The 27,946-nt window shown below is 42.1% G+C and overlaps 1 protein-coding gene across 2 annotated transcripts in view; it reads right to left on the reverse strand.

Moving 5' to 3' along the window:
* Positions 1–11,447: 11,447 nt before the first annotated feature.
* The window catches only part of scube1 (signal peptide, CUB domain, EGF-like 1), a 93,045-nt gene continuing 76,546 nt past the window's right edge, over positions 11,448–27,946 (reverse strand). For both annotated transcript variants that reach the window (XM_070853678.1, XM_070853677.1), the window contains 15 exons: positions 24,963–25,085; positions 19,877–19,993; positions 18,535–18,657; positions 18,292–18,411; positions 16,571–16,674; positions 15,599–15,710; positions 15,287–15,445; positions 14,880–15,083; positions 14,627–14,788; positions 14,256–14,423; positions 13,586–13,747; positions 13,262–13,459; positions 12,117–12,269; positions 11,823–11,902; positions 11,448–11,654 (listed from right to left, as the gene is read on the reverse strand). In XM_070853678.1, the coding sequence (XP_070709779.1) occupies positions 11,502–11,654; positions 11,823–11,902; positions 12,117–12,269; positions 13,262–13,459; positions 13,586–13,747; positions 14,256–14,423; positions 14,627–14,788; positions 14,880–15,083; positions 15,287–15,445; positions 15,599–15,710; positions 16,571–16,674; positions 18,292–18,411; positions 18,535–18,657; positions 19,877–19,993; positions 24,963–25,085 (2,138 nt within the window). In that variant the 3' untranslated portion in view covers positions 11,448–11,501. The remainder of the gene's footprint in view (positions 11,655–11,822; positions 11,903–12,116; positions 12,270–13,261; positions 13,460–13,585; positions 13,748–14,255; positions 14,424–14,626; positions 14,789–14,879; positions 15,084–15,286; positions 15,446–15,598; positions 15,711–16,570; positions 16,675–18,291; positions 18,412–18,534; positions 18,658–19,876; positions 19,994–24,962; positions 25,086–27,946) is intronic.

Consider the following 27,946-nt stretch of genomic DNA (forward strand, 5'->3'; position numbering starts at 1 on the left):
TGAATGAATGACTATTAGGCAGTGTGTGTGTGTGAATGTGAATGTAAGTGTTAAAGTGCTTGGTGGAAAAGAACAGAAAAGGTAAAAACAGTCCATGTAGCTCATACCATGATAGCACCACGAACAACCCCAAGATATCAAACCCCAGCCGGCGGCTGGTTACTGTGTGGTAACTGCCAAATGAATCGCCTACATCATGCTGCACTTCCCCACCACACACTGGCAGCTGGTCCACCGCGGTAATTGGAGTGAGCTTGCCATCTGCTGGCCATATACGGCCCCTTTCTCAATGAAACTGAACACCAGTCGCTCATTTCTTTGCCTCTGTGCACCACCTACTGAGAAAAGATATGACAATGTAAATACAAAAAGATTTTAGTGCTTTGTAGTAGTTAGTAACGGTAATATGACTTCATTCAGTAATGGAAACGATAGAATTGTATCGTAGTAATAATAAAAGTTCAGTAACATAATGAAAAGCGGACGTGTTCATCTCCATATAAACGTTGGATCATCAGATATATTCTGTATTAATTATCATTTCAATAAGCATGTAGTCAATTTTAATAGGCGTTTAGCAATTAATGACATTCATTCTAAAGCTTGTCGTCTGGGTGTTTCCTTTAAGGCAGAAGTCAGAGGTTAAAGTAGTTTTCATTTATTAGGATGGTCATTATCATCAGATGTTGTTAGTATGTGTAGCCTGTATCCTGTTAGTTACTGTTAGTTACGTGTTTATTATAATAAAGGTTGGACATTATCTGGATTGCGCTGAAACAGTGAATGGGAATGAGCGACTATTAAAGGGTGCAGATCAGTCAGTGTGTTCCAGTTCTTTCTTCCCTCTGATGAACACTGAGAACGATCTGTGAGAATACATAACAAGAGAATACATTTACTAATGTAAATGTGCTAGAGTAATCAGGTGATCAGACCAAACTGTAGTTTTAGGTTTTGTCACATTTCTGTCACTCAGTCAGCCTTTATTCCGTCTTCATCACCTCATAACCGGTGAACTTTCAGCAGAGCAGCTGATTGAAGGAAAGCAACAAGATAGTGAAGGGACATCTGGCACAGCTGCGTTTGCCTGCAGATGATGTCTGCTGATTGGACATCCTGGAAAGATCATGTATAAATATCAGATCTGTCTGTCAAATGTGATGAGTGACCAACAGCTAAGCAGCGGCGTGGGAGTTACAACAATATTCTAAACAGGCTGTGAAGTCCATCACTAAAGGAGACTGCCACTGTCGGGGTTGTAGGCCATTTACGTCTACATTTGCATTGCAGCACACTTAAACTGATTACTCTGCGATCCAAGGTGCGGATGTCTGAAAAATCCAAAAAGAGAAAAGAACAACTTGGGAGTGACGCATCTGAGTTTAATCTGTCAGCTGTTGGCTGGAGGTCGGCGGGCTGATCCAGGGCTCCTCGAAGTCAAAGTGTCCTCTGGCAAGACACTGAACCCCAACACACACACACACACACACACACACACACACACACACACACACACACACACACACACACACACACACACACACACACACACACACACACACACACACACACACACACACACACACACACACACACACACACACACACACACACACACACACACACACACACACACACACACACACACACACACACACACACACACACACACACACACACACACACACACACACACACACACACACACACGCGCTTCAGTGTGTGAAAGAATAGTCTCCTCCAACTTCCTGATTCCTCCTGTATGAATGAGGATGTGATTTGAGTAGTCGAAATAGTCTATTGCATGCCCATTGTGTGTGTGTGTGTGTGTGTGTGTGTGTGTGTGTTTACAGGGGATGGCTGACTTTGCAAAGGTTCAAAGATGGATCCATACCACTGTCCATGACCTGACTTCAGACTTGAAAGCTCTAAGTTTTGTCATGTTTTATTGTGTTTGCTTTGGTTTCTTTTACTGTAGTGGTGTTGGTATGTTGCTCGGCTACAGAACACGGCTCCCCTTCGGAACAGAGACTGGCAGAGCTGATGTGGGAGTTGGTGGGCGATGCCTTCTCGGGCTTATGGGAGCTGAACAGTTAAGGCAGACGGGGCTTTTGCCAAGAGGAGACTTGAAGAGACAAAAACTGTGATTCCTCAACTGGCTACTTGAGGCTAGTTCCAAAAGGAAGTCCCCGTCCCCATACACCCCCATGTTAAACACAAATATGTTTACAGACTGTTACAAAAAAACTGTTTTGGTCTCTATAGCTAATAACAATTATGCAGGGGGGGGGGGGGGGGGGGGGATTTTTATATAACTAATCCGTTTAAATAATATTAAGGCTCAAAGTTATGCATATTTAAGGGCGTGGTCATTTTGAGTGACAGGTGGGTGCTGTGACTTTAATCTGCTCCTTTTCACTGGTGTTTTACCGGTGCTACGTTAGACGTAGACAGAACAGCAAGGCGGTTGAATGAAATTGAAAGAAAAGTAGGTATGATGCAGTTTGGGGGTGCTGGTTTTGATTGAAACATATTCAGCAGGGTTCTGGCGGTCGCACCCCCAAGAAATCTTGAGCCTAAAACACTTCCTACATTCTTGTAAACAGTAATGCACCAATTTTTTTGCCTCATCTGCATCAACCCTGTAGAGTCAGTACACATGTAGCCCTGATTTACTCCTCTGTCTTTTGTTTGGGATAAAGGAGCTGTTTAAACGTGCATGTGGCACCTGTTCACATCAACTATTAATTCATTCATTTAAAGTCATTTTAAACCCCTTCAAGAGGCCTTCTGTCCACTGGCTCCTCAGCCTCCAACCTTCCCGATGTTCATCAAGTGGTGACTAAACCTTAGGAACGCTTCATGATGCAGTGTGTACAACTCAACACTAACTAACTTAATACCATACTGCTAATCTTTTAGTCACACTCCTGTTGCTAGTGCTATAGTCACTGCTAGTACATGTCTGTCTGTCTGTCTGTCTGTCTGTCTGTCTCTCTGTCTGTCTGTCTCTCGAAGCCGCCCACATTGAGCCTGGGTCTGTTCCAGGTTTCTTCCTGTTAAAGGGGAGTTCTTCCTGCCACTGTTTCCTAATATAATATCTGATGCTGCTCATGTGGGGATTCTTGAATCCTTAATGTTGAATTCCTGAATCGTTGGGTCTCTCTCTAATTAAAGAGTTTGGTCTAGACCTGCTCTTTATGGAAAGAGTCTTGAGATAATGCTGTTGTGAATTGGAGCTATATAAATAAAGATTGATTGATTGATTGATTGATTGAACTATGGCCTAGACATATAATTACACAAACACATTAACACAGACTTAATATCAGCAAAAGCTCAACATTGTAATCTTGGTGCAGGTCGATTCCATGTCAGGGCTGTTGTTCTAATTACATTTTCTGAATCAGTTCTAAAGAAAGCTTTGGATGCTGATGCAGGGGAGAGGGAGGACCTGAAGCAGCCATTAAGCGCCTATCCTGGACCGTAGCCTCCACTCTGGATGGAGACCAAGTGGCAAAGCCTGGTGAACCATGTTCAGACATGCATGAACATGCACGCTGGAACCAGGCACAACAGACCGTGGACAGTATGTGGCTGAAAATTGTAAGTGGTCCAGGCTTCAGTGGTGCTGGTTGGTGCTTGGTTTATTTTTCCAGGGCGCTCAGCCCTGAAACATTCTGCTGGTAAATGTCCCAGATCAGGATAAAGACTAAAAGCATGACGCATGAAGACAGACCTCATTGCAGGGCTGCTGTGTTAGTTGTGCTGCATTAGCTGTGGCTTTGTGTACTAACTGGAACTAAGTATTTATTAGATTAAATATTCTGTCCTGTCATTTCCTAGAAGCATTTTTTTTAGTCACAGTGTGGCAGGGTTACCTCAACGCTTGACACCATACAAGAAAAATACAATGTTCATGTGCTGTAATATTGATGCAGTAATACAATACAACTGTAACTCTTCCTTCATGAAGGTGATCATATTCAGTCTGCGTTGTCTCTGAGGTGGAGATTCACCTGTACGCTCATTCTGGAGGATGCAGTTTGTGTGATACAGAGAGCCGTTTCTTATTTAGCCTACCCTTGTTGATACAGTAAATGCTCTGGGTTTTGTGTAACGCTTTTCCAGTCAGTTTGACGACTCAAGGCGCTTTTTACATCACATCCTCATTCATCCATTCACGCAGGAGGAATCTAAGTTGGAGGAGATTATTCTTTCACACACATTCACACACTGAAGCTAAGCTTCAGGAGCAAGTTGGGATTCAGTGTCGTGCCCAAGGACACTTTGACATGCTGACTTCTGATTTATGGATGACCCCACTCGTCCTTTAAACTACAGCCACAAATGCCACACACCTGCCACCGTACAACACAAACTCTAATTCAACTGCACCATCAACTACATCCTCCAGAACGAGTGAACAGGTGAATCTCCACCTCTGAGAAACCAAACATTATCACCTTGAAGGAGGAGTCGCTGCAGGGCTGCTGGATTAGACCGCAGTCGTTTACTGTACTTTATAAACTGGACACTGTTCTGTACTTCAGGGTTTATGCACATAAGGTTCATACGACTTGTAAGCTGTAGAATCTACCTGTTCAACCGGCTCGTCTCTCCAGAATGGCAGCTGAGAGGCTGCTGTGATGGCCGAACACTTTTTTCTCCCTACGCATCCGTCCTCATGGACTCTCTGACAGAAGGATCTCCAGAGACTCTCCAGGTGAGCAGCGCTGCCTTGTTCTTCACTGCAAATTGCATTCTGGTACTAAAACATGCATACTTGAAATTTCAAATACATTTGAATACATATGGAATTATTGTGAACAGAAAGATATAAAAACCTCAAAAACTCAACTCAAACCACCCTTTAGTCTTTCTCTTCACTGCAGGCAGAAGGATCCTCTGGAATGGCATCCATTAGGAAAGACAATAGGAAATAGATTTCTTTTCGCCAACTTCATCTGGGGTAATATTAAAATGCTTAACAAGCAGAAAATAATCTATTTGCTTAGTTCAAATATTTAAGAATTTGTAAACTTCAATTGCTGGTTGGAAAAGTGCTAACCAACAAGAGCAGCATTTGAATTGCTCTTGGTCAAATGTGACAATGACTAAACAGCTCCTCCTTGTGGACAACATGCGCTTTACAAACATACATGTACAAGTCTGTGGTTACAATGCAGCTTGTACAGTGCTTAACAAATGTATTAGAGCACCACCCAGTGTGAGGTGTTTGCCTCCCCTGCCCTAAATTAACAGTATTTCTGATTACCAAAATATTTTTTTAGTTTCTGTAATGGTTAACCCACCAGTATGTGCAGCTCTTTAATCACAATGATGTATCTGAAATGATGTAAAAGGAATCTGGAGTAGAGGAACTGATGGACTGGACAAGTCAAAGTCCAGACTTGAATCCTATCAAACAGATCTGGGATTTATTCAATTAAAAAATAGATCACACACAGATTTAATCCAAAGCAAGTCTGTGGGAACAGCTGGGAACTATTTGGAGCTCAATAACAAAAGAGACGGTGGAAAAGTCCATGAAAACAATCAGGGAGGTCAAACTAAATATAAAGATTTCTGGTTAAAATATGTGAATAAGGACTATTTAGATGTTCCAGTTTGTTATTTGCCTAATGAATAATAATACAATGTTTAATTTGAAACAAGTTTTTGACAGATTTCTAAAATATTTGTGTTTTTTCGTTTTTATGACAGCTGGTCTGATACATTTACACTGTATGTATTTTTAAAAAGAGAAAGGTAGACCACCTCCAGACTCATGACCTGCTGTATAAAGAGCGTAAATATATTAAAAGTGTCGCTGTTTGGAAGTGTTCTAAAAGCGTACTTCAGGCTGGGTGTGTGTGGGAGGAAAGATACATAACGAGCAGATACAAGACGCTCCGAGGTTTTAACATGGACACACAAAAGAGACGGCTCCAATCTGTTTTCTGCTACTGTTTCATTTAATTTGTTCAGTACTGGAGTTTCATGGACCAAACAATGGCACAACACTGCGTTATAGTTTCTCTCTTTGGGTACAACTGACTAACACAAACATTAAAATTATTCCTCTACAAACTGGACTAAAGTACATACATACACAGTTTCTTTCTCTTTCACAGGCATCCAGCACAGAAACTCATTACTCACACACACACACACACTCAGTTAATGCACACACTTTCATTCTCACAATCTCTCTCTCACACACACACACACACACACACGTACACAGTCACTATAGAATACATTCTTAGGAAAAACAGTCAATTATAAATTTTAGAGCATTTCATATCATTTTTTTCATAACTCTCATATTAAACAGTCCCCACCTTAAAAAGCGAGTAGGCTATAATATAACATGGCTGCGTTTCATCGGTCAGGATGCGTCAAATGCATAACGTATCTGATGCACCCTTAGTGAATAATTGGGGCTGAAAGTGTACAAGGGCAGTAAATCCCACAACCTTTTTCTCCTTCCCCCCTCCCACTTTCTCTCAGCTCCTCCGGTGGCCTTTGTGACGTAACGGCGTACGTAACGCACCGAGGGCCGAGGCTCTGTGAATGAGGGGAAGTGGAATTTACTGGTGAAACGCAGCTCAAGTCTGTGTGACGGCTATTTGGAGAGGCCTGGAACAACAACAAATCACAGTGTGGTTCTATTTTGGTCAATTATCTCATGAACCTACTGCCTTTTTTTTGTTTTTTTAAATGATTTACCACATTGTTATCGGTTCTCTCAACAATTTCAAATCTTATTTCAGAAGAAAACCCTGAACTGTGACTGTAGCTCAGCGCTATGCAGGACCACACTTGTGGTTTCGCCTGCTTTCGGCCCATTCATTACAAACGCTCTACATGGCTGCAGAACATTCGCAGTCTTTTGATTGATTTTCTGCCTTGTAGCTACAATAGTTTCATTTCAGTATGCTATGAAAGTCAACATGCACAGACTTGAAAAATCCAAACCCTGGGGAACATTCAGTCACCTTTTCTTCGCGTGACAGTTACTGTAAGTTATCGCGCGAGCATTTTCACAACTTGTATTTGTTGGAGCGTGCTCCAACATCCTAGATTTAGTAATTGGATTGTTTGTCAGACCCAGTAAACAAAAGAAATAATTCAATCTGAATGTCACAGACAGGACGAAGGGAGTTTGTAGCAAAGTAGGCAAACTGTGAGGTTCTTGGATATTCCTGGGGCAGATAAAACACGATGCGTGGTTTATCCTTGGGCGTATACAATACAAACACATGACGGTATACAGCTGGGTAGCATCTCTAAAGGTGACATTTTTTTGTAATGTGTTAATAATTAACAAGCTTTAGAGATGGTGGTTGGCAGATTTTCTTAAATTTGGGAAGAGCTAGATCTTAAAAAAACAATTGTGCAAGTGTCTGTGCATTGATTTTCACAGTATAGTAAAATGAGCTGAAACCAATGGGCATCTGGAAAGTATGAAACCTGAAATCCTTTGCTTTGGAAAAAAAAAATTTAGGCAGTGTACACAATTTATAGTTAACAGGCTAAAAGCCTCCAGTAGGTCAGTAGTGGTCCGTGAATCTGTTATCACTGACCTTTTAAAAAGTTCTATATTAGTACTGACACTCGTGTTCCCTGTGCTCAGTACAAAGACCGGACGCTTTCTCTTTTCATGACACTATTAACAGGAGTTTAGCTTCTAGGGGAGGTTTAACACCAGGTTTAAGGGAAATTACATATCCATTTTTTAATCACCTGTCAGGGGGCTTGCTTCTGTATGAACAACACAACACGCACATAAAGTCGTCTTTACAGTTCAAGCTGCAAATGCTACGGACACATAGACACTCATATAGGAGAGGCCTCTTATCCTCATCTGTATCTACCGCCACTACATTCACCTCCAGGCACACCAGTCACACCATACATATGTTTGTTTGTTTTTTGTTTTTTTAAACCCCACTCGCATTGTGCAGATATAGAGTCCATCTTCAATACGCAGTATAGGATTTCATAGCCATATTAGTACCAAGGGGAATGACACAGAAACATTTAGTTGGGTTATAAAAGAAAAGCATAGTATATGCACTACACTTCCAATTTAATGGAAAATAATTGCATCTGGGTGAATGCAGATATTTGAAGTAGTTCTTTCGACACAGCATATATTGTAGTAGTATGTATGTATAATGCCATCATACAAGAAGCCTTTATGGTGATGCTTCTTCTCTCTGGCAGCTGTAGGACACGGTTGGGGGATGAAGCAGGACTAAGCAGTGAAAGCAAACTGTAGCGGTGGTGGTGGTGGTGGTGGCGGCAAACGTGACTAAACCCAACCGTCTTTCCCACCGTGCGCGTTAGTTTAACATACAGTCTTCGCTTTTGAGATGCTGAAGCTTTAACCTAAAAGAAAAAATATTCCTCACTGTGTGTGTGTGAAGGGAGCTTGAAGCTACAGTAACTGAGAAACTCGCGGGGGGGTGTGTGGGGGTGGGGGGGGGTGTAACTGCAAGCTACAGAGCAGGAGCAACAACAGGAGACACAGCTGTCTTTGTCTCTCGTCACTGCCATATGTGGCACATTTCAAAACGACACAAAAAAAAAGGTAACAAAATGTGTAACTTAGATATTTCTCCTACAGTTTAAAATAGAAAATTCAAGTGCAATTAAAGTTCCAAATATTAGTTATATCACATACATTACTCTCTAAAGTAACAATCTGTTACTCGCAGGTAGTTTATCTTACCTTGTTATATAGCTTTTATCTTTTATTATCTTTCAAAAAAATACAGTATGGACTTTCTGATTCACCCCCATTTAATCTTTTCCTATGCTAGAAGGGACGAGCGGTTTAGACGTCCCCACAAATAGTTTTCCATGTAAAATGTGTTTTAAGTGCACCCATTGATTTCTCATCTCGGTCTCGCGCATGGGTCGATAAAGATAATCCAGTTCAGGATACGCCCATGTGTGTGGGCCCCAGTACATCTCAACGCGTCAAGCATGTACGCCAACATGCACGTCTATACATATTCGTATGCATGTCGTATCTCTGCGATGTGGGGCCCTCCGACACGTTCAGTATAAATATCACAAAAAACAAAACAACAACACAGAAAACAAAGCGGAGCAAAATAAATGGGGAGGGGCGAAGGAGGAGAAGTGGGAAGTATTGTTAATGAAGGTGCAGAAATGGGGGAATGATTTGGAGAGGGGAAGATGTAGTATATGTTGTGCAGAAAAGGGGTTTGACCGATATATTGGTTTGCTGACTCTAACCTTTTTACTCAATAGGCGACTCAAAGTACCACTTTACAGTTATATGTACTCACTTTACTCTAGGAATGCATCTTTTTTTTTTTCCATGCTTTACAGATTATTAATACATCATTTTTAAAGGAATAGCTCGACAGGAAATTTGCTTGAATTGTAGCGTTCCCATTTCAAATCCAACAGGGAGCCATTGCCACATCTCTCTCTCCCTCAGTTCTATCGTCTGAATATTGTTTCTATCGAATACAGGCACAAGAGTACCGTTTTTAAAAAGTTGCCGGATGTTAACTGCCAGCATAGCTGGACTGCCTTGTTAAAAGGCAACTCTTGGGAAAAGATATACACAGACCAAATGGAATCTTCACTTAAATATGGGTTAACACTTTTTATATGTATGCATTACAACAGCATTATACTTGATCTGTTAAGCTTTAACAAATAATGAAAAACCAATAGTGACGATTAAGGTCAAAAACTGTGAAAGAACACGTATGGAATTACCTAGTAACCAAAAAAGTGTTTAACAAACCAGAACATGTTTTATATTTTAGATTCTTTAGACACCTTTTGCTTTGATGGCAGCTCTGCTCACTCTTGACATTCTCTCAATCAGCTTCATGAGGTCGTCACCTGGATGGTTTTCTCTCAACACGTGCCTTGTCAAGAATTAATTTGTGGAATTTCTTCCCTTCCAGACCATCAGTTGTGTTGTTGTGTGCAGAGGTAGGGTTGGCGCACAGTTCTATACAGTGATTAGCCCTATTAAATGACAGTTCTAATCCATACTATGGCAAGAACCACTCAACTAAGTAAAGAGAAACATCAGTCCATCATTACTTTAAGACATGAAGGTCAGTCAGTCCAGAAAATTTCAAGAACTTATCTTACTTAACTTATCTTATCTAGTATATTCTCAACTGCAGTCATGAAAACCATCAAACACCATGATGAAACCAGCTCTTATGAGGACCGACCCAGGAAAGGAAGACCAAGAGAGTTACCTCTGCTGCACAGTTCGTCAGAGTTATCAGCCTCAGAAACCGCAAATCAACAGCAACCTCAGATTAGAGCCCACATAGATGCTTGAGTTCAAGCAGCAGAAACATCTCAACGTCAGCTGTTCAGAGGAGACTGCGTCAATCAGGCCCTCGTGGTCGAATTCCTGCAAAGCAGCCGCTGCTGAGGACGAACGAGAAGAAGAAGAGAATTTCTTGGGTCTGACGAGTCCAAATTTGAGATGTTTGGTCGCACCCTCCATGTCTTTGAGCGATGCAGAAATGGTGAGCGGATGGTTTCTACATGTGTGGTTCCAGAGCATTCTGCAGCGACACGCCATCCCATCTGGTTTGCGCTTAGCGGGACCATCATTTGATTTTCAACGGGACAATGAGTCCAAACACACCTGCAGGCTATGCAAGGCCTCCACAATCACCCAACGGAGTCCTTCTCCGTCTCAGAGTGAAGGAAAAGCAGCCAGCGAGTTCTCGGCACCTCTGGGAACTCCTTCAAAACTGTTTGAAAACCATTCCAGATAACTCGTGAGGCTGATTGAGAGAATCCCAAGAGTGAGCAAAGCCGTCATCAAAGCAAACTGTGGCTACTTTTAGAATCTAAAATGGAAAACATGTGCTGGTTTGTTTAACATAGTTCGTCCTTCGTTGTTTTGATGTCTTCAACATTAATCTACAATGTAGGAAATAATAGCAATAAAGAAAAACCATTGAGTGAGTGAGAAGGTGTGTCCAGATGTTTGACTGCTGCTGTAAATGTGTTGTTTTATTGGTGTGAGCAACACTTCCTTAGGGAGCTGCTAATTTTTTTTAATAATAAACTGAGAAAAAATACTAAATACTTGTACATGTTTGGTATAAAATGGTCAAATTTTAAGAAACAATATATACACAAAATATATATCCGGTATCTTCTGCTACACTATAAAAATATTATTACTGGCCTTTTAAAAACCCATATCGGTCAAACCGGCAAGAAGCTGCACTGACTGGAGGGGAGGGTGTTAATAATAATACTAGTTAAAGGGGTCAAAGATAAGGAAGGGCATCGTCTGACAGATGGTGAAGATGTTTGTCATAGAACAGGCACATCAATGTATTGACCCGGGCAGGGGAGAAATAGATGACGCCAGGGGGGGTTTAGGGGTTTCTATTTAGGTTGTTGGATTTGGAATGACTCAGGATGATGGGGGTCTTTAACAGAACAGTAGAGAGACCCTTCTATTTGTATGGCCGTAGGAACCTGGTGACTTTGGAGCGCAGCAGCTTGATGAAGGAGCGGGGGAACATCTCTTTGGACTCCTGTGCCGTGTACCTGAAATAGTTCTGGGGGTGAGCCAGCACGTCAAACAGGGCCTTTATCAGCTTCTTGTCCTGCAGGAAGGACACAAAGACAAAGTGGATCATCCCGCTGGACTAATCATACGAAGTGAAGATTTTCTCAACCTTTATTCAGCAGCAAACGTCTTTCCCTCAGACTCAAAGACCAAGCACCATACAACCATACAACCATCGGGCTGGTGCATACTGTATGCACAATACCTTCAGTATCTCCTGGTGGTTCTCAGAGGCATAGAGCCTGCCATCTCTCACTATGTCCTCTATCAGCTGCTGGTAGTCCTCTGGAACATAGAAAGGTTCAATTATGCCGAATAATAGAAAACAGAATGTGTAGAGTCTTGTTGAGTGAAGGTAGATTGGCAATAATAGATGAATTATCATGTAACTCACAAAGAAATTCAGATTTTTTTGAGATTACCAGGAACTCACTCATGGCAGCCTTTATATGAGATTAGATTTAACTCAGCTGCCCGACTTGTGTTGAAAGTGACTCACCGTCATAGGTGACATATGGGACTTGGAAGCCTTTGCCGCTGTTGCCCTCGTTGGACTTGAACTGAATCCAGAGCTTGCGAGAGCGAGAGGTGAAGGCGATGGGCCGCTCGTAGGTCTGACATGTTTCATAGGTGGTGATGGAGGTGGGGAGGGCTGGAGGAGTACAAACATTAGACGTTAGAAAAGTACTTTGTAAGGACGTTTTTCAAACCTATACTTTATTTGCTCTGGTCTGAGTCACTAGATGAGTTGGTAAACTTTCTCCGGTTTCTTTTCTCGCACGGAAAATAATGCAAGCAAACCGAAATGCATCCCTAAAAGTCAGGTGAGAATGTTCTGCACTCTGGGTTAGTGGGTATTTTTGTGAGAGAGCATCTCTCACCGGCATGCTCCGCTGCTTCAGCTGTTTTACAGGTCACATTCCCTGACCTTCAGTCGATGGCTGGACATTATGAACATTTAAGTGTTTTTATATGTTGCTTGTAGGAAAATGGAAAATGTAGTCATCTACCCATTTGTTCCTTCATTTCCATGAAAAGGTCTTGGTGTGGTTGTTTTGTTCAGCAGCCAAGTAACGTCGCTGTGGAGTCAGAGTCGATCGGACTAAACGACAAAGGGTTGCTTATGCCCTCAGAGGAAGAGCTTCAGCTTACAACTGCGTTTAAATGAACACAGTATAATCAATTACACTAAGTCCACGTGCACCATCTGGGATTGTTTCATCAAAACCATGACGGACCTCCAACATTTAAACCAACATGCAATTAAGTAAGTTTACTAAGTCAATTCTATCTGCTGATGAGGACCAAGTGACGTGGCCCGAAGCGGCAGAAAAAAAACCCAACGTTGACCTTGAGTTGAGATCGTTTTGTCAAATGGTCTGAAATGACTTTTAAATCAAACTCTGGCATGGCTCTGGTGTTTCTAACAACATAATCTATACTCCCACTGGAGAAACTTTCGTGTGTGTGTGTGTGTGTGTGTGGACACGATAAAATGCCTCAGTGATGTACAGGTAGAAGTTAACATTCAAGCACAACCAGGTGGGACACACACACTCTGCAGTAATTTAGGCAATAACAAGGGGACAGTAACACAATTTCCCACATTTTGAGTTTATGATGATTTATGAATTTTTTTTTTACCACTCTTCCTCATGACCAGGACGTCTCCGCACTCATCCTCGATGGGGAGGAAGATCTCCGGTACCACGATGAGAATCCGCCTCTTGTGCGGAGGGTTGATGGTCCAGACACAGTCCACGTTGGACGGGTAATCCCCAGGGTAGTTAGGGGACTCTATGTAGCCTGTGTATTCTCCCAGCTCACCTCCACAGAGCTGGTCTGAAGGCAAAATAATAGAAATGCTTTGAAATACAACAGCAACCAACGCCTTAAAAAAAAAAAATACTACTGTCCCTGAAGCCTGTCTTCAGAAGCACACTAAATATAATTGTTGAGCAATGTTACTTTTGCATTGGGAGACATTGGTGGCACCATCAAAGTCGGTGGTTGTGTTCCCAGGGCAGGTGATGCAGTAGTTCTGGCCAAACTCAGACTGGTAGGTTCCAGCCGGGCACCGGATACAGCGGTGGGTACTGGAGTTGTAGTAATGTCCAGGAGCGCAGTGCACTGAGGAGGAACAGGAGGAAGTCAGCGTACACACAGTCTAAACTGACAGTAGAAGTCAGCGGATCATCAGGATTCGAGGTCGTGAATGAACTGTCAAGAGAAATATCTAAGCCAGCACATAGTGAGCATATAGAATATAATGAGAAGTCCTACAGGTGCCATGTATTATGGACAAAGCAGCAGAACAAAACAAGCAAGTTGGTTTTTAGTAATGTTGGCAATGCAGTAATCGCCAATTTGTCACAAACAGACTTTGATGTGTTGGTGGCATGTGATAAAAAAATCTGATCATATATAAGACATAACAAGGATCATCTGTACAGTCACAATTGGCATCAAAGATACAAAATAAAAGCATGTCCTTGATGAAAGCCCCTCTTCTCTCACTGTGGCTGGTGCAGTAAATGCTGCTCAGATGGTTTCATGTCATTAACATAAACAGACATACGGCACAACATTTACAAACGTCTTACGCTTCTCGACAACACCGCGACACGCAAAGCCTCACCTTTGGCCTCACAGTCCCTGAAGGAGATCGCTCCTTCGTACTTGGTCATGAGACCTCCTCCGCAGGGGAAGCAGAGGACTCGACCCGGTTCCGTCTGGTAGGAGCCCAGCGGACAGAGCTGGCATGGACGGAAGCCATCGGCAGAGAAGTGACCCGCTGGGCACTGACCTGAGCGAAGGACAAATTATTAATCAGTATTAGTAGCTTTTCGTCTCTTTAACACAAAACAGATACTCTAACTGTTAATCCCTCATTCGGACTAGTTGGACCAGCTCCTGTGTGTTAATATGATTAATACAGTGATAGTTTCAGTACTGTTGGAGAAATGCAAGACTTTTTTACATGACTGCAATGATGAGATGGTGAGTTACCTCCACACTGAGATACATTCTTCGCACCGGCGATGCCCTGTCCTTCGATGCTGGGACATGGCTCACAGGACAGCTGACCCACCATGTCCTGATATGTACCGGGGGGGCACTGGACACACTGCTCCTGTTCTCCGCTGTAGAACGTCCCCACGGCACAGCTCACTGAGGAGGACGACACAGGTGAGCTCTTTGAAGGAATGCTTTCATTACTCTTCCTAATTATGCCAGGGCAGTAACATCACTGGCGACTTACCACACTTTCCATCTCGTAGGACTTGACCCGTGCTGCAGGCCTCAGCGCCATCCGGTACCCTGGACGGTTTCTGGGCCACTTCGTACTCTGTCCCAGAGAACTGGATGTAGAATTGCTGTTTGTTGATGGACTTTCTGAGCGTCCGCATAGCACTCTGCAGCTTCTGCTTCATCCTCTCCCGCACACAGTCCACATTACACGAGTCTAAAGGCAAAGATTGGTGTTCATCAAAAAGCAAACCCCAATAAAAAGATCATCTGACTTCCTTCTGTAGTCTAATCTGTAGTTTTTTAAATCTTGATGTTGTAAATGCTACATACAAAGGTATATCAGATACACACTGTATGCAGGTGACCTCATGCAATTATCTTTGCACTGTAGTGGAGTTAGACAAAAGGACATCCCACCTGAGGCTTCCTCCTCCTTCATTTCCATCTCAAACTCAGCTGTGATGTGGGAAACCTCTTTCGAAGGAGATTTTCGTCCTCGGCGGCGCTTCTTAGACGAGTCGCACTTGAGGTTGACAAAAGTTACCTGGCAGTCGTCAGTGCAGGGGAACTGGCCTCCTTTCGGGTGAACAAAAAAAAAACAAAAGCGATGAAGATCATCATCATCATCATAATGAAGCGCTAAAGATACGTTTTTTCCAGCATTCGCTTCAAATACGGACCAGAGGAGGCATCCTAAACCCTGAGCTGATGTGTTACTGAGTTCTTTACCTTGCAGGTTCTGCCTGAATGACTCTCTGTGTTTCTCCTTGTTGCGGGGCCTCAGGTGACACTTGGCGTCTTTAATCTTAAACCTGGCCTTCTGTTTGATGGGCGGGGCCAGCTTGTCTTTGTTCAAACACAGCAGGAACAAACAAGATTGTTAATCATGACATAGTGTGAAGTTAGGGACTCTCAGTTTATCTCACATGATTATGTAAAATGACATGACATGTTTTCCCCTATTCAGCATTTTTACAGATTAACCCCTTGAAGGTCCTCAGAAATAATCACGTTAAAGATCCTTACACACATAAATGTGTATGCATAAAAACAAGCCATAAAAATGTTAAAAATCTTTCTTTTTTTTAAATTTTTTTAAAATAGTTTTTTAGACCAGCATCAGCCCTAATCATACATATCAAATTTTAATTAGTTTTTTAAAAAATTAACCCTTAAATTGCCATGTTTTTGTCATGATGCGCATCATTTTATGGTCTAAAATACACAAAAAATACATGAAAAAAATTGAGAACTCTGAAAAATTCACCATCTTGCAAAATTATAAGCAATATGCATGAAAAACTGATAAAATATGCTAAAAATAAAAATCATAACACACTAGAAAGTGCTGAAGACCCTCAAAGGGTTAATTGTTTTTACTGTTGAGTAAAGCATAGCTCACCTCCGATGTTAGCATCTTTAATTTGTCTTATTAGATTGTTTAAGTTTCTTTTCATTTACAATGAATATGTTAAATACCTCCTAACGTGTTAATAACTCGATATATATGAAAGATTATGATATTATAACTTCAAGAACAATGTTTGGAGTAATAGGAGTCCAGGAGCAGACAAGAGGAGAGCTGCTTTCTCAGTAAAGCCGGCACTGAATGCATGCGGATTGCAAATACAAACTCAACGACAGTCACGTTCTTAGTAAGCTTGACTCTGAGCGCTGCATTTCCCATCATGCTCGGCCTACCATACCTGCACAGGTGAGTAAGGCAGCAGTGGCATTCCTCTTCTGAGGGGCTTTACCAGAATGGACAGGCACTCCGCAGCTAAGAGTGTAGCTGTTCTCCGAGTCTGTGAGACACATATAGAAACATTTATCAAACTACAGACGTATTGAGAATTAAAAAGAATTTTTATAAATTTTGCATAACCTTACTGACCTCCTGTATTCAGAAACGAGACAGAGAGCACAGAGGAAACTCTGCTTCCATGTGACCTTAAACCCCGAATGAGAAATTAAAGCCCAAATGAAACATCTATCAATCCTGTCTTTCTATCTCGACGCACACGTACACACAAAGACGCATTTCAGGTATGAAATGAGGGATGAAGCCTTCAGAGGTCATAAAAGTGAGATCATTAAATAACAGCTCCGGCTACATTCAGCCACAGGAATTTACATGGCTCACTCCCCCTAAAATTAAGGAAAAAGACAGAAAAACAAATATTTCACTTTGTGCCTGGGAGCTATCCGTCATTCTCACTCAATGGCTGCCAAGTTAAATGAAGTGAGGGCCAAACTATGGGAAAAAACGGCGTGATCAAAGAATATCGATTTACAGATGCATGTCAAGCACTGTTGCAAGAGGAGCGGCCAAAGTGCTGGGATGGGTGAAGCCAAGTAAACCTTGCAGAGTGAAAAACACATCAGTCTGAGCAGGCAGCTGCTTAAATACAGCAAGGAAGTCATGCAAGCCTTCATCTATACCATTACTAAGCTGTAATGGTGCCTACCATGTATATAATGGAACCTTTGCACTCTACTGTCTTCTTCACACTCTTATTTTTTTATGTCTATATTTCTCTATATATTTACATTGCACGTAGACCTTAAATGTTTTTTTGCACAAGTTAAATGTGTGTTTCCTTTGCTTACTTTCAGCTTTGTTGTTCTTGTCTCCATTTTTTTTTTTGTCTGTTTATGTGTACGTATATAAGAGCGGCGGTAAAAACCAAAGTCAAATTCCTTGTATGTGTTCACATACGTGGCCAGTAAAAGCTGATTCTGATTCTGATTCTGATCGAACAGTGGCGTTGAGGGGAAAGGACGGGGCAGAAAGCTGTGACAGTAAACTATCACCACCAGAGGGCAGCAACACAGTTACCATGACAGCTCATGCGACAAAACAAAGGCATTGTAGGGTGATTTACAGTGCATTTAGTGTGCATTCAACTTAAAGACACAATCTGTGACTTTTCCCACATTATGTTTTATAATTTTATCATTTTTTGGTGGATATTTCCATTTTCAAACGAAAATGTCAACCTCATGGCGGTGCAAGAGGAGAAGACAGCAGATTACTAAAGTCGTTATCATTCATTGATGGGGACTCATCGAGCAGATGTTGAAATACCAACATTGGTCGTCACTTGAGATACGCAGTCCTAAAGTATCGGCAATAAAGTTTTACATGCTACACTTGAAAGGGAATGGATGATAAAGCTAAATTCTAAGGTTGTCATTTTGTAGTTTTCCTTTATAAAATACTTAGATAATTGTTTGATTATCAGGCATTGGAATCACAGCTGTGTTGTTCCAGCACTAATAATTTGTGTTTCATACTTAGAATAGTGAACACACATTAAAGCTGTGTCGGCTCAATACATTTTATCTCCACTGTTCACTGTATTCTCTATTTCTCGCAGTAATCTAATTAACTGTATGGGCATAAACCCGTGTGCGTATACCTGCAAGGAAGAGGGCGTTGGATGGACAGGAGAGCGAGCATGCCTCCGTCCCTCCGCTCTTGGTGCAAGTCAGCTGGGCTCTCGGCACTGGCTTCCCATTGGGAAGACACTTCACTGCCTCTGAGGGACGCAGAGAGTCACATCACCATGACAATGACCTGAAGGCGCACACGCCCGAAGCCATCACGGCGCCACATGTGGACGAGCAAGGCGAGGCAAACGCGAAAACGAGTCGGTCCTTACCAATGCAATCTTTCTTGTTCCAGTGGAGCTTCTGTCCAGGAGGACACACACACTCGTAGCCGCCCTGGGTGTTTATGCAGCTGTACTCACAGCTCCCATTGCTGATGCTGCACTCATCAATATCTGAGACACAACCAGAGACAGCATCATAGTCACTTTTGGAAAATGGAAAACTAGAGAGAGAGAGAGAGACAGATTAGGGTGGACGAGAGATCTGAATTAGAAGCACCTCAGGATGAGACACCGTAAAAGGCACAGTCATTTCAATCTTAACATCACAGGTACATTGAGAAGAAAGCCCTTCACTTACTATAATAGCTGTTCAAAATCCCACATGGGGAGCACGCACTCCAGGCTACAAGTGAAATGACCTCTTGCAACAACATTTTAAAAAAAAATAACTTTTACTAATGCAAAGGTTACGGCCCTCTTGGTAGTTTGGATTATAAAACACATTTCATATGAACCTCAGCGGTCTTTAGAAAATTGTAAATAACATGAGACACAATTTGATTGGTTTAAAGTGTCCTTCTCTAAGAGACCTGTTATGCTGACAGGTGTTTCCATTATTTTGTCCCATTTCATATCAATTGTTCTCTCTCCTATCAATGAGGGTGGGCTAAAAAGGTACGCTAAATAGAAACACCTCTCTATAGAGTGCAATACATTTCAAACCATCATACAGTGATCATACAGTCAAATCTACTCCTCTCAAAGAGTTTCAACATAAACGGAACATTCTAACCTTCATGAAGGTAGGATTTATTGCAGGATTGTATTACTGGGCATACTTAATAAACTAGTAACCTTTAAGTCAGAATAATTTCAGGACTGTTGTCTAAGGTGTACCTAATGAACTGATAAAGATGCATCCTGCTGCTGTGATCACGCTGACCTCACCTCTCCAGCAGTGACGTCAGTCAGTCAAACAATAAAAACAGTCAGGACTTGACTGGTTGACTGAGCTACAGGTGTGCAGCAGCAAACACTCATAACATAGGCAAGCAGACGAACCAATAAACATGCATACACACAGGGACTAGAACTGTACACACACAAAGATGCAAGCACACGTTATACAGAAAAAAAAACAGAGGGAGAAGTTATTCAGGGGAAGTGAGGTGTGGAAATGCTTTCAGCAGCAGCTGTCTGCACATGCTCAGTGACCCCTCACTTTCACAAGCTAAAAAGCGTCTACCTTTCAGATGCATACACACAAAATACACTCTCTCTCTCACACACACACACACACACACACACACACATATACACAGGCCAATTTGCTGTTTCATGCATTTCTCCTGTGCTCTGGGGAGTGGGATGGAAGTAAGGTGACTCTCACCTCCACAGTGAGTGAGGCCATATAGGATGTATCCCTTGTTGCACAAGCACTCAAAGCTGCCAGGGTAGTTGATGCAGGTGTGGTCGCAGGTTCTCTCAAAGGAGCACTCATCAATGTCTGAGAGAGACCAAACACATACATGACTGGTGAGAAACAGTGGAGCTCTATATGCAATGGAAAGGGTTGAGAACACAAAATAGAGACACTAGTGACTGCAAGAGACAACGTAATCAGTGACTTGGCGGATTAGGCTTCGATGGGCTTCCAGCAGCCATTAAAAACTTTTTACATAAATGCCATTTTATCCATCATGGCTGGTATCCATCAACGCTCAACCAGGCATAAAGGGCCGAACAAAAAATATCATTGGTTGAATTATGGGAAAGCTTTTTTGGACCTTGACTTGACTGATTAGTGACTAAAGGTCAGGATATCTCAGTGTCAGTATTGGAAATACATCTGTACTGTGAGAAACAGAAATAAGTCAGCTGTCTGAGATTTGACTGCACTGTCTGTCCTGTGGCAGCACTGTGTGTGATCAAGACTGCTTCGAGGTAATACTGGATTAAAAGGATTTCCGTCTTTATAGGTGCCTCTGATTTGCCGTGTATTTGTTTAATTCACTGGATCGGCCAAAAGCACACATTGTCATGTGGTCATTTCATCTCATCATCCATGTTTGGGTTTAAAGTGGATTTCTATCCGTGTAAACTGTATTGACCTCAGGCATCAGACTGGATTTTCTCTGACTCAATTGTTTTGGTTTTTAACTTCTTTTCCAAGCTGGTAGTGACAGTGCTGCTGGAAGAAAACGAGGGTCCTTCTTGTGCACCAGTCTGATGATCTGCAGCAGTGCTAATTCCATTAGCTCTGCTGCACAGCTCTGGGATCAGATGGTCAGCGTACTGTTATATTTCTTCATCCAAAACACAGGCTCATCTGGTTAGCTTTTACACATAGCTTTCTGTGACATGGGGCTTTTACCAGACGGGACCCCCCAGATGCAGACTGTGCAGAGATGGTCCTGAAACAGCCAAGCACATACTAGCAGGGTGTAGAATCCAGGCAGGAACAGCATACATGGGCGTAGTGTGGAAGTCCTGTTCAGAAGAGCCCAATCCTAAGGACAGCTGATACTGATATATACAGAACCCTCAAACTCCCAGCACCGAGCTTGAAGATGCCACATCACCCCCCCAACTCCCCATGTGTATTTATAATATATCAGGAAAATCTAAATTTGTTGCTTTGATTATTTGCGTGAACAATTTAAATAAACCCATCCTTCTGCTGATAGGTAAGCATCAGATCTTTTTCACAACACCACCTAGAAGCACAAAACATAACTCAATATCACTATCCTGATATAAAATGTATCCTTATCGGCCACCTCTGATGGTCGCTGCCTAGACACCGATTTATGGGTGATGTGATTTACTTTTAAGGCCGTTATTACCCCCCCCCAAAAAAAGTATTAGTATCAACGTGTCAAATTGGATGTGTTAAACATATTGATCATAAATATTTGAGGGTTGTTGCACAACCTCTTGAGTCTTGTTGAAAACCTGCTGATAACCTGTAGATGGTGCTACAACTGCATCACAGGCGGTGGTTGGATTCCACATACATAAATGGAATTATGAACTGGCTTTAGCCATGGATTGAATCAGTCTAACGAGAGCACACAGGCTTTGTCCCACTGCATCCGCAGAAGCAAAGGTCAGCGGGAGTGAGTGGTTAACAGACATTGCAATCTTCTATGACTCATTTAAGGACAAACACAGGCTGCTCACCGAGGGGCTAAAGAGGCAATCCTATTAATCACAGTGGACACGGCCATAAACAAATATATTGTTCCGCACTAAACGAGGACGAAGAGCTCATTATAATAAACCAATCTGGAAAAAAAGAGATTGAGACAGCTCACATTCACCGTCACGTTGATGTGTGAGCATGTGTGTGTGTGTGTGTGTGTGCACGGCTGCCTAAGCATGCGTTTATGTATACTTGTCCAGCACCAAATATTATTAACCTATCAGGAATGGAGGCCAAGCTCACCTGGTTTATTTCAGGCTGTTCCACAGGGCTTTACAGGAGCTAAAAATATGACATGTTATAATGGAGTTTGTCATGTGGAGGAAGTTGTTAAGGCCTGGATGTTGGCTCTGTAAATACTCCAGACAACTGTCCATGTGAGGACTTAGGAATAGCTTGCCTGTTTCAACCTAGCCCACGAGCAAAGTTTACATAAACTGAGCCGGGGCACACAGGACTTGTCTATAGCTGTTTAATGTAAAAGGAATACATTTAAAATGAATGTTGGTTTCTGGTTTGGCTGATGTGTTTTTTCTGAGTCACACCCTCTATCGTGATAACATTTATCTAACTGACAGCATTCTCTCTCTCTCTCTCTCTCTCTCTCTTCCTTTCTAAGCATTTGAAAAAAAAAAAAGAAAAAAGGAATCATTTGTGGGGATTGCTTATGCAACTATGGCAAATGATTAATCTTTTCGCCTTAGTTTCGTTCTGGTTTGCCAGTTCTGGCAAACGCTCCAACTCTGGCATGTTGTTTATCACCAAGAGCTATTTTCTCTGGAAACTCTCACTGGAACAATAAGACTTTGCAAATTAAACATTATATTTCGTTTTAAGGTCATGTCTAAGGGGAACAGTCCAGATGTCAGGGAATGGGACAAACCTGGCAGCTATTAGCGGACATGGTACAGTGGCAAAGATGTGTCATAAATAGGCACCGACACTGTGGCGAGGCCAACAACTCCCAGCACCACATTATTAAAAAGACTCCAAACGCACCACCTATGCTGCACAGCTAATCCTGCAAATACAGACGTGTGCAAAACTGGCGGTTTTGGGCCGGGGACAGAAGCACCTCGGGGTTTTGTTGTTAATAAAAAATCATTTGGTGTTTGTCTGCTCTCCCGTTTCGCTTGCTGCGACTTGCAAGCAAGAATCTGCCTTTGGTCGTGCAGATACAGTTGCTGATCAGGAGGCTTTAACATGTACACTACACACCCAAACGGGGAAGTCAGCCACGCTGCTGCAACAAGCCGTCGATTGCATTCGCAGGAAAAGATGGGTGCGCACTGCTCGACCTCTTCTCGTGTATGCATTTCAGCATCCAATCTGCACACGTTCCGATTTTCACACTCGGAGTTTAAAGAAACGGCCCAACAGACGGTCCCACTGTCGGCTGAGATGAAAAGGGCGCAGATGACAGGATCCAAGAACCAACAGAGCAACAGGATTCATGAGCGATTAGCTGAGAAGCCAATCAATAGTCCAAGTCCATGTTTGTAATTCTCATGCTTTAAGTGTACCTCATCGAGACCTTGAGATACTCTGTTTCGCTCTTTGAAGGAAATTGGGTCTATTGTTTGTGTTACCAGCTTTTGTAATGACGTCGACATCTCTCAATGCAGTTTACTAGCGGATCTTGACCTCTCCGATGCAGAAGCTGCGCAGACACGTGTCACATACATCGACAGGGATCATTTTACTACACTATGGGTACTTCTACTTCTCATACTTTTAGAGTGTTTGGCCGACAGTACTTGCATGCAAAGAGAGGTTTAAATGCAGGACCTTCACTTCCTCTTACTTCCACACAGTGGAATCAGCACTTTTACTCAAGGAAAGGAACTAAATACTTATTCCACCTCTGTTTAGCTACGATTAGCTTGCAGTTTGTTAGCCAGATGGCTCGCATATGGGATGACTGAGTTAGCAACAACTAAGATAGCCTATTTCATTTCATCTTAAATGGCTAATGTTAGCTGGGTAATCCAACATTACCAACTAGTTAAATAGCCATTTCACACCTCTGATTTATCTATTTTTTCACAGCAAGACATTTGGCACCAACTAGAAGTCCTGTTTCTGGGTTGTCCAAGTGGCTGTGATTGGCCGGATGATGGTCCAACCACTCTAACTTGACCAACAGCTTGTTAAAAACACTATTCTGAAGCAGCGTTTTGGGGGTGCAGGGTGGAATTATGGGTTAATTAATTATGGGTCTGTGAAAGTTCAGGTGTTGCAAAACCCACAGCATCCACAGGTGCGACGCCCCTGTGTGAGACAGTCTGGTGGTTTAACAGTCCTTCTAGACTGCTACAACAAGCTAACTGTCATGTCGACTAACGCAAATAGCTACTGGGCAATAAAAAAGGGAACGTAAAATGGACATTTGTACTCTGTTGAATAGGCCTTAATGTATTTTTTAGTGCTGTGTTTAAAAGTAATTTGCATGTAATAATTGAATAATAACTGTCACAGAGGTAGATAACTTAATTGATTGCTGCCTATTGATATGGTTGACATCACACAACATAAGACCAAATGAAATAGCTTAACTAATATTACAGGTGGTTTCTCCAAATTGTCACTTTTAATGACTACTGCAGTCTCAAAATCATTCAACCCTTTCTCGAAAAGCATCTTTAGTACTTTGTAGAGCCTCCTTTTGCTGTTATGACCTGCTGCAAATGTGATGCACAGCCAGACACCAGGTTCTGACAGAGTTCCTGAGGAATCTTAGCCCTTTCCTCATGAACAACAGCCTCCAGCTCTCTAATATTCTTGTGTTCGCATGCTGCAACTGCCTTCTTTGAATCCCACCAGAGATTTTCTATAGGATTCAAGTCAAGCAACTGTAAAGGTCACTCTAGTGTCTTCCAGGACTTTTTCTGAAGCCTTTGAGGTATACTGCAGAAACTGAAGCCTCAGTGCCTGCTGCCACCAAGTCTTGCTACAGGTCTCTGGCAGTCACTGCAGTGTTTTTGACCACCTGCCTCCTCAGAAATCTGGTGGCAGCCGTTGATAGCTTCCTCTTTCTGCCACGTCCAATTAGTGTAGCCAGTGTTCCTTTAGCTTTGAACTTGTGAACTATGCTTTCAACAGTACTTCTAGGAACATTCAGTGCCTTTATTATCTTTTTGTTTCCTTGCTTGTACAAGGTAATGATCTCCTCTCTTAACTTTTTGAACAATTCTCTCGACTTATCCATATTTCTAACATGCAAATGTAGGACTTAATAATTTAGATAGCTAGATAGATGTCAGTCACTGACCTTGGCATGTCCGTTCATCAGTGAGCAGTTTGTGGCCTTTCTGGCAGCTGCATTCGAAGGATCCCACGGTGTTCCGGCAGAAATGATCGCAGCCTCCATTGTTCTCCTGGCATTCATCAATGTCTGGGTGGAGAAAATAAAAGAATGAAAAAGAGAGAGAGGTTTGTGGTGCAGCTCAAAAGAGAATACAGAGGATATGAATCTAGAACATATCAGTAAAAACTGCACTGGTCTGCCAAAGAACTATTTTCCCAGTATATGAGGACTCTAACTCAAGCTGTACTGCAATGTTACATTTAAGTGCACATTTAGTACATTTGTTTAACAGGGCTTTAGCAGGTAGCATGGATCAGTCTTTGGAAGTGAAACTGTGTTCATAGGGATTCCTTCTATCTCATCTCATTATACGCTACTCACCTGGAACTAATGGAGTGTAGCTTCTGAGAGAGAGAGGCTATCATTGAGAAATGAATAGGTCTATTATTGAACATTTCTTTTGAGGGGGGCTGATGGCCAGCAACAAGGGTGACTGGGTCATGCATTCATATCATATCCCTCCATTTCTACGAATCCAGAACTTGACTGAAGAAAGATAAATGTCTCTCATTGTTTTTTCCACTGTTATCTGTCTTTGGATTAAAGTCGCCCCAGAGACCATAAATGCTAAAAGATCGACAGAAGTGGTGAGTGGAGGAAACAACAGACATGTCTGCCCTTTTTGTCTTCATACATTCATTTGTTTTTAATGAACATAAGTGCAAAGTCACACAACGTTGATACTGAACACTACTACTGCACTGCATGTACATGCGTACCGGAGCTGTACATATATACTTTACTGCTGCACTTGCCCCACATGTTTACTTCATTTGTCACTTAACATTTACAACCTGCTCACATTACAGCATCTTTTATTTGTCATTGCCTGTTTATAAGCTGCTTACTTAAATTATATATTTATAGCTATATGTTTGATCCACCACTGTATATATAGTTCTGTATATGCTTTTTATTACTGCTGCATACTTTACTGTTTTTACATCTTACTTTTACTCACCTGGCTACCACAACTGTCACCCGTCTAACACAGAATGTATTATTTCATATTCTATTTCATTATATTGTAGTCTATATTTCATTCCTCTCCTATATTTTGGTGCTATACTATTTCATGTTCAGGTCTTGGATTCAACATGTCTTTGATTCTAATATTTTTTTCTTCTTATTCCTGACAATATCTGCTGATAGCAAAGAAAGCATCATTCAACTTTTTTATGATCACAGTAAGGGAGCAGTCACAGCACTGGTGACCATAGTAACAATTATGTTCCTGCAAATCTATACATAAAGACAGAGACATTCACACTAAGGAGAGAGGTTTGCTTTTTTTTTCATAAGTTACTAATTTGCTGTCATACACATCAAGTCACTGAGTTTAATTGACAATTAAAGTTTTTAAGAGGAGAAAGACTAGATAATGGGCTTTATGTCTCACTACAAATGTAAATTAAGAGATGGGAAGTAAAGAGATACTTAAAAGGAAGCATCATTAAAATCACACCATCTTCATTTTGGCGATCCTGCCGAGAGCAGAGAGATAAATGATGAAGTCAAAACCTAACAATACACCTGGGGATAGTCTGGTTTTAAGAATTCAGTTTCACTGATCACTATCAAACGCTTACGAGAAGGCACTAAAATGCTGGTGCAATAATCATGTTGAATAAACAAACAGCCCTGTGATCCTGGGAGAAAGCGTCTGCTGAATCATGTCAGAATAAAACCTCAATACCTGAGCTTCAGTTCAGATGTGGTGCGGCAATCCAGATGCACCGATCCTAAAATAATAATAGGGCAAATGCAATTGCACCCCAAGGCAGCATCCTCAGTGCCAACCGCAAACCTCCTGGTAGATCTGGTTTCACAAGTCCCTTTCATCTAACCTCTCTCCCTCACCCTTTTCCAGGTGCCCTCGGGTGAGGCCAAACTGAAAAATAATATCAGTTTTTCAGTGACCAGTGGCTTTTTCATGTGAATACATTTTGCTACTAAAAAAAAAAAAAAATACAGCAAGCGCAACTTGTCCAGATCATGAAAGTTTTTTTTTCCATTTTCTGCTGTAAAAACTAGAGGAGGGTAAATTGGAGAGGCTGAAAGTTTTGGAGGGTGGAAAGGGTGAGGGTGGAGGAGAAGAAGGAGGTGGGGCAAAGGAGGAGGGAGAGGGGACAATAGTCTGGCAGATTACACAGACTAAACCCTTTTTGATTGGTGCTCTAAGTGATGAAAACTGTGAAGGATTAACACCTAAGCCCCTGAGCTGGGGAATAAGTCGAGCAAGACACCACAGAGAAATAGAGGAGGAGATGAGAGGGGGAGGGAATGTTGGAGGGGTAGGATGGATGAGGGAGGCAGAGGAGACAAGACTGAGAAGAAATAGGAGGGAGAGAAATGGAGGGAAAATGAGGAGAGACGGCCAAAGTAGTGAACTTGTTATCTAATTTTTAAAATCAAATTAAATTATCTTCTAACAATCTAACAAATGAATCAAATGTGGGAACAAAATAGATCTTGTGGACACAAATAAATCAAAATGTACAAACAAATTAATCAAAATGTGGGAACAGGTTTTATCCCCATGCCAACTAGTTAATGAGAACATTGGAACGGATTCATGCCGAGGAATTCATCAAAACGTGGGAATGAACTGTATCTCGTGCCCACGAAACACGGACCCTGACAGGAAGCTGCCCACCTCTGAGCCTGGTTCTGTTTGAGGTTTCTTCCTGTTAAAGGGGACCCCACCTTCATTTCTCAAGAATCCAGGTTTGTGAGAAAAAGAGGAGGAGGAGGAGGAAGGGTAAAATCTTCAGATCGCACCCAGTCAGAGAAAAACTGCAAGGTTGAGAGGGAGTCTGCAAGTGACGGATCCAACCTCAGGCTGGCCCTAGTCAAGAGGCAGTAGTCCTTGCAGCTGGAGGCAAATT

Source organism: Pempheris klunzingeri, chromosome 22, assembly GCF_042242105.1.
Source record: "Pempheris klunzingeri isolate RE-2024b chromosome 22, fPemKlu1.hap1, whole genome shotgun sequence".
NCBI lineage: Eukaryota > Metazoa > Chordata > Actinopteri > Acropomatiformes > Pempheridae > Pempheris > Pempheris klunzingeri.